Below are 14,043 nucleotides of genomic sequence, written 5' to 3' on the forward strand. Positions count from 1 at the left end.
CCCATAGTATTTGCATTGTCCCCCTCTTTTACGCTGCTGCTACTCTCTGGTTATTATCTATGCATAGTCACTTTAACTCTACCTACAGTACATGTACATATTACCTCAATTACCTCGACTAACCGGTGCTGCCGCACATTGACTCTGTACCGGTACCCCCTGTATATAGCCTCGCTACTGTTATTTTACTGCTGCTATTTAACTTTTTATTTTTGTATTTTTTACTTAACCAACAATGCAGTTAAGAAAAATAAGTGGTAAGGGCTTGTAAGTAAGCTGTATTCGGCGCATGTGACGAATAAAATGTTATTTGATTTGATTAGGGCGAGTGAGTTATCAACGTCAAATTTACTTGAGCGGAGGAGTGGGAATTTTGGGATCTGTCCTACATTGAACATGACAGGATTACTCTTAGTATAGAATTTGGACATGTGAGGACACCCATTCACTACTTTCCCCCAACATAAACACAGGCATAAACGGGAGGCGGCTATCACCCACTCTTTATCCCCCGTCTCTCTTCTCCTCTCATTCTCTCTACCCCCCCCCCCCCCCCCCCCCCATGTCACAACAGAGCAGCAGTGGTTCCCAAGGTGATATGTTCTTTGGGCAAAAATAGCAGCAGAGCGCTGCAAAATACCCCTTAATTTGTGAAGCACAGCTTCCCTACGTCCTTGAGGGCATCAGGTTAGAGGGTTTACAATGCGACAAGACGATTATGTGAACATCATTGTCCTTTTCACCTAGCCGCTGTGAAAAGGGACAATGAAACACACACACACACACACATTTCAATTGGGTATATGGGAATCCCACCAGGAGAGCAGTTTAACAAAAGTATGTCATGTGTTGTCTGGTAGCCAATTAATAACTGTCCTCTGGATCACTGCAGTGCCGCAGAGTCCTGTAGGATTTAGCCTACTCAACCATGTAGGAAACAGAGAAAATGTTTGGAAGAACATAAAGCATACTGTGCTATGCGGCACAAAGGAGCGAGCCAGAATGCGAATGAACATGCCGGTCTGAAAATAGTCACGGGAAATGGTGGGAGAATGAGTGTCTCAATGTATTTTATGAGAGAGAGAGACCCTGAATACAGTGTCTGCTGTATGCCCACTAGATTTACAGAGCAGATTGGATCAGATCAAGGCAGAGAGAGTAAAGAGGAGAGAGAGAGGATAGAGTGGGGGAACTGAGTGAGAGAGCAAAAGAGAGAGAGAGAGAGAGAGAGAGGCAGAGAACAGACAGTTTAAACAGCACTGTTTCGGGAAAGGAGGGACTTCCAGCGCAGCAGCAGAGGCAGCGTACTGATCCAACTAGCTACTGAGCAGAACTCCAGAGCACCAACCTCACCCTCAGCCTGACCTCTCTCCACCCCAGCAGATAGCTGCCCACTGACGGAAGAAAGAGCAAGAGACACACCAGGGAAAAGGAGAGGATCCCACTCCACCCATAAAAAAACGCCTGGAGCTGTGGCTAGGGGAGCAGACAGACAGACACAGGTGCTGCAGACGGCGGTGAGAGAGGGTTATAGGAGGAGGAGACTACAGCGCCAGAGCGGAATAGCTAGATCGAACCTGAGAGGAATTCCAAAAACAGCTGTCCGGCAGACATCCCTCCCGAGAGCAAGTGGCGAGAGCAGGGCGGCCCCAGGGCAGAGACAGTAGTCAGTCAGCCCCAGTGAGTTTGGGAACCACACGCCACACACACACACCTCTTTCGCAGTCAGCACTAGGACTGCAGACCTTCAGGAGGACAGTGGACACCCTTTTGACAGGAACCAGGAGCTTATCCTAGGAATTACACAAGGTGAGGGAAAGGGTGAGAAAGGTTTAAGACTTGTTAGAGTGTAATGTGTGTAGAATATCTCTTGCATCGTATCATGTACAGTGATTTGGTACGTTATGGTAAAACCTTCAATGAGACTAAGTATTCAAAGGGACAATGTTGCTGTTAGCGTGTGTCTACATGGTTCAACACTGTCGAATGTGATAATTAGTGTTCAGTTATGGATATAAAGAGTGCAGGGGTATTTTACGCCAGCGCTCAGTGCGTTTGTCCAGCAAATGTTCTTGCACTACATGACAAGGGGTGAGCAGTTCGGGGCAACCTGACACCACTTCTTTCTTTCCTAGAGGGGACATTTTAAGCCCGGCAACACACTTCTGACATGTTGAGCTTTGCGTTAATCTCCCGAGTGAACAGATTTTATTTTTAGGTTTTCGCAAGGTTTTTTGAGAGGCTCATCAGACTGCACTCATCACATTGCCAGTGAGTGGTTGTGTTGTCATTCCCTTCTGCTTTGATATGGTTTCCTGCCCGGCCCTGCCCGGCCCTGCCAAGGACAACTGGGCAGAACCCACGCTAGCGAGTGGCACGGGGTAAACGCTGACAGCTGGGGTGGGGAGGTACAGAGGAGGGGAGAATCAGACAGAACAAATACACCACCCTGCCATTCTATTACACTCCCACCACAGCCACACCAGGCCCCAAGAGGAACAACTGCCTATAATTGAGGTTTCTTTATGTAACAAAACAGCTCGGACCAAGTCTTCTTAGGGCTACCATTACCCTCTGCTGTGGTATGCCCTAGTTCTTTTTTAAATTGCGGACGAAAAGAAAAGGGGACGATCTATTCATGGTCATGTCAGAATTTAAGGGGTTAAAGGTTAGAGTTTAAAATATAAACACGGGCTATAACCTCCCAACATGCATACTGTACATCAAAATATATGACTATGTTTTTACAAAACGACATGTTCAGCGACCATGAAATCCCTAAAAAACTTAATATCCCACTAATGCTAGTATGAGACAAACATTTGCTTGACGGAAGGATTGTCTAAAATAGGTCAAAATGTGAGCCGAAAGTGTGTGCGGCTTCAATGCTTAACGTAGGCCTTTCTAGGTTCGTCACCCCTATGATGCATTTCTGTGTACAGTGAGACCAAACTGTAAAGTCTCATCATGGGCACTTGTTTAGAATACAGCACACTTACACAAGCTTTAATAATAAGCGGACGCAGATAGTCCAAACAGCCGGTTGTGGGTAGACCCTCACCCAAAATCATCTGTCCATTACCCAAAACCCTCACCGCTTCCCTAGTCTACTACAACCCTCTCTGCTTACAATAGCTAATTCCCTTAACAGGATCTTGCTTTGTACTACATGGAATTCCCCATGTCTGTAATGAACCCAATGCTGTCCTTAGAGGCTGGAACTGCTCCAGCTCCCCCATCATGCCTGCATAGATACAGTACATACAGCTGACCCAGTGACACAGAAGGTTTATTTGCCACTCTCGATGATTGGACCGGTGCTCAGCAACCACTTGGGAGGAAGGCGCCAGCAGACCCCCCCCCCCCCCCCCCTCCTTCCCCAGAGGTGTAAATAAAAACCCTTGACCGCATTCTGCAGTGGCGTCGCGGCGGGCCCAGGGCTGGCAACGAACATTTGCTGCTCCTTTTGGGCTCTGTTCCAAAAGTACAGAGTGAATCTGGCCTTGAGTAGGAGTTAAACCGGTACGCAACTTCTCAACAATTTCACAACCAGTGAAAGTTCCAGTTTAAATATTTATATCAGATATTTTTGCTTTTTATACAGCTTGCGTCCTCTATTAGTTATCCTGCCAGAAGAACGTTTTTAATAAAGAATATATAAATATTAGCCCCTCTTTTTTTTTGTTGATACATACACACATTTACATACATGGTACTTTTTTTTTGCACAGTTACAGTACATAACAAATACCTTGTTTTTTATATATACACATATTTTGTATGTGTATATTTTAGTTAGTCCTTAGACATCTATGTAGTGTTTTCAGTAATAACTATTACCGATCATGAGCTTTTTAAACCCAGCCCTCTGATACTCTTAGCAACATCTGCAGAGCTATAATTGTTCTATGATTCATATACTGTATAGAACATTCCGTCGGTGGCAAGAATTTTGCACAATAATAATACATTGAAAAACTCTGTGTTGAATCAAGCATTGTTTTGTATCAGTTCATACCCCATGTGTCATATATATATATCAGACATTTTACTTTTATACCGCTGGCGTCTGCTATTAGTTATCCGCTCAGAAAAACAGAGTGGGCTGACTGAGCTGAATACGACTTCCTTTTTAATTAACTAGTGGCCTCTCACATTCTAATCATGCCTGCCAAATGGGGCCAAACTCCACTCCACCACCAGAACGATCAGTTTGAAGGTCATCCGCTTTCCGTACACGGCTGTTGACCTTGATTTAGATGCATAACGGATGTCTCTCTATCTATACTATCAATAGTATAACTCTGTAGAAATCTTCCACCCAGCCAAATTTCCCATTGTTGGACTAGAGGGAACTTGGCTAGGATGAGGAATTCTATATAGGGACTATACAGCTGATTACAACAAAATAACACGCTCATCCATCATAATACTATGGATTTCCCATGACACTTGAGAATAGCAGATCTGTATTCCATCCGCACAGACCCAGCAGGTGGTCTGGCTTTGATGCAAGGGCAGTCCAATAATCAATAAGTATGTCAGACTGTAGCTGCCTAAGCCAGTGACCTTCTGCAGTATGGGAATGTAACATATGGCAGGTAACATGGCTGCAGTTGCAATCACAGCACAAGGTACATACATTGGAATGAACCCACGAGAGGAAGGGTTTAGGATTTGGAGGTTTGCTTGTCTCTGACCTCCTATCGGAACCCAGCCGCAGTGAGCCTTAGCTGTCAAGGTCAACTAGGAAAGAGTAGTATGGAGAGAGGCGGAGAGAGAGAAAAGGAGAAGGGAAAAGAAGTCAGATGCTATGCGAGGCAGGGGATCAGTGTTTTCTTTTCTGTCCCTTTAAAGAAACACCGCAGGACTCTTTTGACGGTCTGGTATTTCTCTCTCTCTCTCTTTCTCAACCTCTCCCTGTCAGACGCACAGCAAACAAACACATGGCGCGTGTTCAAACCTTCTCGCTATCTCTCCTGAGCCTAGTCAAGCACCTCATACAAACACTCACTCCAACACTAACATGCACACAACCCTTAAGAGAGCAGTGTTGCCATTCAGACCCACTCATACATATTCTGCATCCTTCCACCCTGCGAGAGAGAGAGAGAGAGAGAGAGAGAGAGAGAGAGAGAGAGAGAGAGAGAGAGAGAGAGAGAGGTAGAGAGAGAGAGAGAGAGAGAGAGAGAGAGAGAGAGAGAGAGAGGTAATGCCCACCACCCCCTCCAAGCGAGGACATTCTCTGAATCACTTCATATAGCCTACCATATGTTCAGTTTTTGGCACTTTGGTTTTGTATTGTTTGAGTAAGTAAGTCTTCCAATAATGTATGTATGACCATTGCTGTATTATACTTAAAAATGTAGAAGTGTGATGGGAAATGCAGATGCCAATATTGCTCCACTCAACGGGAAGTCAAATTATTTTTAGTACATGAAACACTGATGTTATCATTTAGATGGGCAATGGTGATATTATCATTCATTTAGTCTAGGCACCAAATGCCTCTGGTTAAAAGAGACTACTGTGTCTGTCGTCTTCAAAGTTATACAGGTATCCGGTCTGCAGTCCAGATAAACACCATGCCAAGTGTCCATGGCTGTCTCCACTAAACATGTACCATGGATAAATGTGAATTTGTGAATTTTTAATAGGCTCCCCATTAGCTAACGCCGTAACGTTAGCTAATCTTCCTGGGGTCCAACACCAATTAATAAGATATTACAAACAATTACAAATGAATACTTTACAAACATTTAACAAGTAGACAACACAGACAATTAAAATACCTGACAGTAAACACATTTAACATTCAGTCGATGCTTTCTATTTCCTGCCCAGTCATATGGTTTATCGCATTAGATGTTCTTTAAAAAAATTCTCGAAGGTGGATTTACTTTTTGCCTGAGGAATATGGATTGGTAAAGGGTTCTATTCAGCTGTGGCTCTATATAAAACTATAGATTTAAGGTGATTTGTCCTTGGCTTGGGTTGTCTTAGATGCCCTGAATGTACCTGTCTAGTTTGGTGGTTATGTGTGTTGCTAGTATGTACTAACTGGCATGAAAAATACTGTCGTTTTTGAAAAATATAACATTCCTAAAGAAAATCTGAATACTGGATATTCATTTGTTTTCAACGTGAAGCCATGAGAGATTCTGATGCATTTGGATGGTATTCATACAGATAGAGCAATGAAGAGCTAATCTGCCAGCCCTGTTTTGAGCCATTTTGAGCTTTTTATATCTTTCTTTACTTCAAATTACCATATAACTGGACAGTTCTCTAAGTGTGATAGGACCAGGGATTGAATCACCTGATTCAGAGTGCTAGATGTTACATAATCTGAACATTTTCTTGAAACAGAAATTCCCGTACCCATCTTAATAACAATGTTATTTATGTGTTCTGCCCATGATAAAGCTGCGTCCAACATGACAACTAGTAGTTTCATTTTTTCTCACTTGCTCTACATGCGTTCTGTTCACAGACAAATTCAATTGGGGATCCTCAGCAAGCAAATATTTTGAACCTAATACATCTAGTTTTATAAACACCAATTTGTTCATATCAACCCACTCTGACACCATTCTTAGTTCACTACGCAGTACATCTGTTAGCTCATTGTATTCTGATGCTGCACTATACACTGTAGAGTCATCAGCATACATGACCACTCTTGCTTTGTTCAATACTGAAGGAAAATCATTAGTAAGGCTAGAGTAGAGAAGTGGGCCTAGGCAGCTTCCTTGAGGATCACGTTTGAAAACCTCTTTACTGTTTGAAAAACTACCATTAAAGAACACTTTTTGCCTTCTCCTGGATAGATGGCTTTCCATCCAGGATAGAGCTGCAGACTTAAAACCATAGTATTTGAGTTGACCTAGTAATAGTTCATGATCAATTACATCAAAAGCAGCACTGAAATCCAGCAACACTGCACCAACTAACTTCCTGTCAACCATACACTTTAAACAATCATCTGTCATTTGTGCTAAGGAAGTACTCGTAGAATGCCCTTTTTTGTATGCATGCTGAAAACAAGTTATATGAGAAATAATCCTTGATTTGTACAGATACAATGTTTTCCAATAATTTACTTAACACAGGCAGCAAGTTTATAGGATGACTATTAGGACCAGTGAATGCAGATTTTTTTATCCCTAGGTAGTGGAATAGCCTTTGACTCTTTCCAGACTTCTGGGCACACCCCATACATTAAGCACTTGTAAAAAATATGAGAGATTGGGGTAGATATTTGGTTAGCTGTAACTCTAAGCAATATGGCATCAAGATTACCTGTACCAGGTGACGTGTCATCAGAAAGAGACAACAGCATCCTTTCTACCTCGTCCGTTTCTACTTGGTGAAATTTGAACCTGCATTGCCTCTCCTTCATGATACAATCTTTTTTCAGGGTATATGACATGGAGCCATCAGTTGGAATCATAGAATTCCTCAACTTGTACACTTTGCCTGTAAAATATTCATTAAAGTAGTTTGCGATGTTGTGTGGTTTTGTATTAATATACCCTCTGATTCAACAAAAGAGGCGGACATGTTTGAATTCCTACCCATAATAGCATTCAACGTTCTCCACAGTTTTTCCCATCACACTTTACTACAGTATATCAATTTTGTGCCGATACAAGATTTCCTAATTTACAATAATTTGCTTATCAAACAGAGTGCCAGATTTATCTGCTGCTTTTTTGGCATCATAACGTTGAATCATTACATTTCTCAGCTCATCATCAATCCATGGGGCACCGTTTGACTTCAAAGTGCATTTTCTTAAAAGGGCATGCTTACCAGCTATACCCATGAATACAGTTGAAGTCGGAAGTTTACATACACCTAGCCAAATACATTTAAACTCAGTTTTTCACAATTCCTGACATTTAATCCGAGGAAAAATTCACTGTCTTAGGTGAGTTAGGATCACCACTTAATTTTAAGAATGTGAAATGTCAGAATAATAGTAGAGAGAATGATTTATTTCAGCTTTTATTTCTTTCATCACATTCCCAGTGGGTCAGAAGTTTACATTCACTCAATTCGTATTTGGTAGCATTGCCTTTAAATTGTTTAACTTGGGTCAAACGTTTCGGGTGGCCTTCCACAAGCTTCCCACAATAAGTTGGGTGAATTTTGGCCCATTCCTCCTGACAGAGCTGGTGTAACTGAGTCAGGTTTGTAGGCCTCCTTGCTCTCACACGCTTTTTCAGTTCTGCCCACAAATTCTCTATGGGATTGAGGTCAGGGCTTTGTGATGATCACTCCAATACCTTGACTTTGTTGTCCTTAAGCCATTTTGCCACAACTTTGGAAGTGTGCTTGGGGTCAATGTCCATTTGGAAGACCCATTTGCGACCAAGCTTTAACTTCCTAACTGATGTCTTGAGATGTTGCTTCAATATATCCACATAATTTTTGTTCTTCATGATGCCATCTATTTTGTGAAGTGCACCAGTCCGTCCTGCAGCAAAGCACCCCCACAACATGATACTGCCCCCCCTGTGCTTCACGGTTGGGATGGTGTTCTTCGGCTTGCAAGCCTCTCCCTTTCTCCTCCAAACATTTCGATGGTCATTATGGCCAAACAGTTCTATTTCTGTTTCATCAGACCAGAGGACATTTCTCCAAAAAGTACAATCTTTGTCCCCATGTGCAGTTGCAAACCGTAGTCTGGATTTTTTTTATGGCGGTTTTGGAGCAGTGGCTTCTTCCTTGCTGAGCAGCCTTTCAGGTTATGTCGATATAGGACTCGTTTTACTGTGGATATAGATACTTTTGTACCCGTTTCCTCCAGCATCTTCACACGGTCCTTTGCTGTTGTTCTGGGATTGATTTGCACTTTTCGCACCAAAGTACGTTCATCTCTAGGAGACAGAACACGTCTCCTTCCTGAGCGGTATGACGGCTGCATGGACCCATGGTGTTTATACTTACATACTATTGTTTGTACAGATGAACGTGGTACCTTCAGGCATTTGGAAATTGCCCCCAAGGATGAACCAGACTAGTGGAGGTCCACAATTTTTTTCTAAGGTCTTGGCTGATTTCTTCAGATTTTCTCATGATGTCAAGCAAAGAAGCACTGCGTTTGAAGGTAGGCCTTGAAATACAACCACAGGTACACCTCCAATTGACTCAAATTATGTCAATTAGCCTATCAGAAGCTTCTAAAGCCATGACATAATTTTCTGGAATTTTCCAAGCTGTTTAAAGGCACAGTCAACTTAGTGTATGTAAACTTCTGACCCACTGGAATTGTGATACAGTGAATTATAAGTGAAATAATCTGTCTGTAAACAATTGTTGGAAAAATTACTTGTTTCATGCATACAGTAGATGTCCTAACCGACTTGACAAAACTATAGTTTGTTAACAAGACATTTGTGGAGAGGTTGAAAAACAAGTTTTAATGACTCCAACCTAAGGGTATGTAAACTTCCGACTTTAACTGTAATTTCATAAACAAACTTAGTGACATTTCAGGATCATCCTTACTACACACTTCTACCCATTGCACATTCTTAATCTCATCCACAAATGAGTCCTCATTGAACCCTCTGTAGGACCTTCGGTAGATTACCTTAGCGCCAGCCTTTGGTATTTTAGTTTTCCTTGTGAGTGCAACCAAGTTATGATCAAAATCAAATCTAATTTTATTGGTCACATACACACGGTTAGCAGATGTTAATGCGATTGTAGCGAAATGCTTGTGCTTCTAGTTCCGACCATGCAGTAATATCTAACAAGTAACCTAAAAATTTCACAACAACTACCTTTTACACACAAGTGTAAAGGAATGAATAAGAATATGTACATATAAATATATGGATCACTACAACCTAGTGCCACTGATACAGCTTTAGAGCAATGTTCAGCCATATTAGTAAAAATGTGATCGATACAAGTTGATGATGTGATACCGGACCTATTAGTGAATGTTCTGGTTGGTAATGTCAAAACTTGGGTCAGGTGACATACATTGGCAACGTTAGGGAGCAGAGGGAGCAAGTAGCTGGCTTACTCGGAGAGCCTCTGATAAGGAGTGTGCCTGTTGGCTGCAGTATGTCCCGTTAGACTGTGGATATTCTCTCAGTCAAACTTCTTTGGGTGGATCAGGACGCCCAGGCACTTTTGTGCCATGTTGCACTCTGTCGGCGAGGGTCACTGCTGACAGACCTCTCACAAGTAAATATGTATATAACTGGGCAAGCACTCTCTCCCTCTTTCTACTCTCTCCTCTCCATTGCTCCCTCTACTCCCTGCCCCTTCATCTTCGCCTGTTCCACTCTTCCTCTTCAGTGTCTTTTTCTCTGTGGCTGCTAGATTCTGTCAGGCAACACTTAGTTTTCTCCTCTCTCAATTCATCCTCAGCAAGCGTCGCTGCAAGTACAGCTAAATCATATGCGTACATTGCAACACAATGGCCTCGGAGAGATTCATTTATAAAACAGTCATAAGCAAATATTTGGAAAACAATCTACAGTAATACCTCTTGACAATTATGATTATCCTCCTGATGGATTGTAGACTCATCCCACTGGGCACAAACTGGCTGAATCAACTTTGTTTCCACATAATTTAAACATAAAAAATGCAATGCGATTACATTGAATCAATGTGGAAAACTGATTGGATCTGCAAAAAGTCATCAACGTAAAGGAATTTGAGGGATTTGTATTTTTTCCACCTAAATCCAATGACATGGTACATTTTTGGGATTGATTTCATGTTGAATTCACGTTAGTTGACAATCAAATGTAAATCAAAACTAGAGGTTGAACTGATGACTGCCCAGTGGGATGACTGGTATTTCAGTCAAAATGACGATTAAAACAGAACGTCCAGCTATCAAAGTAAAAACAAATAAGCATCTGCATCCCCCTCTTTTAAAATCCTCCAATAATCCCTTGTAGCCCTCCTCCAACCGTTAGTTCTCCTAACTCCTCCCTTCCCTCTTTCTCTGCATCGCTTCAAACCCCCCTCTTTCCCTCTTGGTGCGTGTCTGGGCAGTAGCCCTCTCCTCCATCGTCTGCCTTGCCCTGATCCTACTAAAGCCCTCTCGCCTCTCTTCACCCAATCTGCTGTCCAGCTGTTCCATATTAGCACATGTAGGAGGCGGCAGCCTTGGGGGGCCTCGTAAGGGTCTGAGCAGATGGGCCTGAGCCTGGGCTTCAGTTTACCAGGCCTTGCCCTCAAATCTCATATGGCCTTTACGCTCTCCAAATGCATGGGGATGAGGGGAACTGGGGATGAAGACATTCTGTGTTTGTCCACGATTTATTTTGAGGTCTTGTGTAAGTAACTTTATATTGTTATTTGAATGGGGATTGACATGAAGTGTAGATCATCAGTGACAGACCAGTTGGGATTCTAGGGAAGAAGTTGGAGAAATGTCTATGTATCAACATTTTATTGGAATGTAAAATGTAACATTGGCTCAAGCATCTTGGCACAACATACCCCAGATTTGACTGATAAACTGTATGTTCAGGGGAAAAACTGGATAAAATATCTGATCTCCTTTTGTTCCCTTTCTTTCCTCAGAAAAGTGTCTGGTTGACCCCTCTGCAACCTCATAGACAACACTGGTGAGAACTTGGACTCCTGATCAACTTGGATTTCCTGATTAATGACACAAATATCAAAGCTATCTCCGGAGCAGGCAAAGACAACACAGCCGTTTCATTGAGAATGTAATTTCCTCATCTCCCCAGGGAGACCTTGTGTTCAGTGTGAAGTTCTTCACCAATCCTAAAGTTCCAGGAGTGTCCTCCTCTTTGTCCTTTATCTCTGAGCTCTATTCGCCAGTGACCACCATGCCTGCCAAAGCACCCATCTACCTGAAGTCCACAAATAGCAAGAAAGGCAAGAAGTGTCGTCTGAGAGACATCCTGTCCCCAGACATGATCAGCCCACCGCTGGGGGACTTCCGCCACACCATCCACATCGGAAAGGGCGGCGAGAGGGACGCCTTCGGGGACATGTCCTTCCTCCAGGGAAAGTTTGAGCTCCTGCCTGGGAAAGGTGAGGTGTTCCGTCCGCAGTACAGCATCCACAACGAGTTCCTGCGGGCCAACAGCGCATCTGACGCCCAGTTTCCCGAGACACCCTCTCCAGTTCTGAAGAACGCCATCTCGCTCCCTTCAATCGGGGGGAGCCAGGCCCTCACCCTACCCCACCTCTCCACCGCCGTGTTCTCTATGCCTGCTACAGACCCCCTGGGTTGCATGGTAGGGCGGGTCCCTACCTCTCCCCTAGGGAGCCCAGACGGGGCTGGCATCCTGGAAATTCAAACCTTGTTGCGTTCCATCGAGGTCTTCAGCAGCGACCCGACCAGACATCCGACAGAAGTCACAACCAAACCAGACGTCCTGCTGGATCTGATAGAGAAAACAGAGAAGCCAAAGACGAAGAAGGTCTCCAAAAGTAATCATAAAAAGCACAATGGTGAAAACGGGTATGAAAAGCCTTCACCTACCTATTACATCAATGGCAACAGCAATGGTAATGGTGGCTTCAACGGAAATGACAACCGCAATGGCTTTAGAAGCTTTAACAATGACATTACCCTCCGCTTCGAGAAAAAGCTCTCTGATTGCAATGGAGACTGGGTGGACAGGGACAGCGGGGTGGACGAGGGGCGCCTTTGCGACTTTGACTTTGAGTTCTCCAAGGACAAGAGCATGTCACAGTATTCAATCTCCCACATCACTGGGTCACTTCTGTCACTTGAACTCGATTTGGGCCCCTCCATTCTTGATGATGTACTCAACATCATGGGTGACCCCAAGGCAAAGAGCAGACCTTGAGCAATGCCAAAGCTGAAGAGGTGAAAGGGAAATACAGAACGAGAGAAGTATGAGAAATGTCTCACAAACCTGTTAAGATACAGTCCATGGCATGTGGAGAGCTGATTATGTCCTTATTTTCAAAATAAGTTTCTAATTTAGCTTCTTTGAAGTCTCAATGCTTTTATTGTTTGTGCGTTGTGCTACCAGTATTGAGAGATGCATGTGCTATTGAATTACTACTAAACCAAAGCCATTGTGCCTTTTATTTTGCAATTAAATTAAGATTAAAGGGTAGTTTAGTGTTCTTATCCCGGCTTTTGCTGTAGATAAAAAAGGTTGCTTTGATACACAATCTAAAGCCCTGTTTCTCTGTAAATATAATGCATCTTGTTTGACTTTTAACATGTTTATCAAGGCACTGTTTTGTTTGTCACACGACCATTTTATTAACAAAACTACAAAGAATCCTATGCATAATATACAGTACTTGTGTTTTTATTCAATGGCATTAATAAATAAAATGTGTCCTATTTCCCTCTACTTTTTTCAAAATAGTGAAATAATATGTGATTGTGCAAAGTTGTATCATTGATGGTATGATACAGTTTATTTCAGAGAAAAAGACGGAGGTTTGAGAGTAAAAGATGGAAAAACTCAAAGTGAAGACGATAGGCCGACACAGTACAGTACACTTGGAAAGTGAGAAAGACGAGCAAAAAGGCGAGAAGGCGTGAGAAGAGATGCGAAATGGAAACAGAGAAAAAAAAAGGGGAAAAAAAGAGAAGGACAAAATAGAGCTCTTTCTCATCTTCTGGCATTCTTTACGTTCTCCTTCACTGCCCTGCCGTGGGAGCACTGGTGGGAGAGCACTCAACCCGGCGCCTGCTCCGTTTGTCTGCATGCGGACGGGACAAGCAGAGGAGGGGTCTTTAAAATTCCCTACATTCCAGTAACGGAGCGCAAGCATCCAGGAGCGGGCATAAATCAGCTGTTTAGAGTTGTTCCATGGCTTGTAAAAGTGTCTCACAAGACAGGCAAACTTTTTTTTGCTCCGTGCAAAGAGATGGATTGCAGCTCGCCTCTGTCTTTGATCAAGAAGGTGTAGACCGTATGATTTGGCAAGCCTTCCCCCCTCTCTGCCACTCTTCCATACCCTCCTGTTTATCTCCATCCTCCATCTCCTCTTCTGGTCTCTTAGTGGTCACATGCAGGGTAAGTGTCCCTCCACAGT

At 43.1% G+C, this 14,043-nt stretch overlaps 1 protein-coding gene across 2 annotated transcripts; it reads left to right on the forward strand.

Annotated features, from left to right (window-relative positions):
* The first annotated feature begins 1,037 nt into the window (after window positions 1-1,037).
* Window positions 1,038-13,342, forward strand: LOC129836137 (cdc42 effector protein 3-like). 2 transcript variants are annotated; one of them, XM_055901964.1, is made up of 2 exons: window positions 1,038-1,809; window positions 11,566-13,342. In XM_055901964.1, the coding sequence occupies exon 2, from the start codon at window positions 11,838-11,840 to the stop codon at window positions 12,828-12,830; it is 993 nt and encodes a 330-aa protein (XP_055757939.1). In that variant the 5' UTR covers window positions 1,038-1,809; window positions 11,566-11,837; the 3' UTR covers window positions 12,831-13,342. The 2 variants fall into 2 exon arrangements, with proteins under 2 accessions (XP_055757939.1, XP_055757940.1); XM_055901965.1 differs by having other exon boundaries at window positions 1,038-1,680.
* The last annotated feature ends 701 nt before the right edge of the window (window positions 13,343-14,043 follow it).

Source organism: Salvelinus fontinalis, chromosome 37, assembly GCF_029448725.1.
Source record: "Salvelinus fontinalis isolate EN_2023a chromosome 37, ASM2944872v1, whole genome shotgun sequence".
Taxonomy (NCBI): Eukaryota; Metazoa; Chordata; class Actinopteri; order Salmoniformes; family Salmonidae; genus Salvelinus; species Salvelinus fontinalis.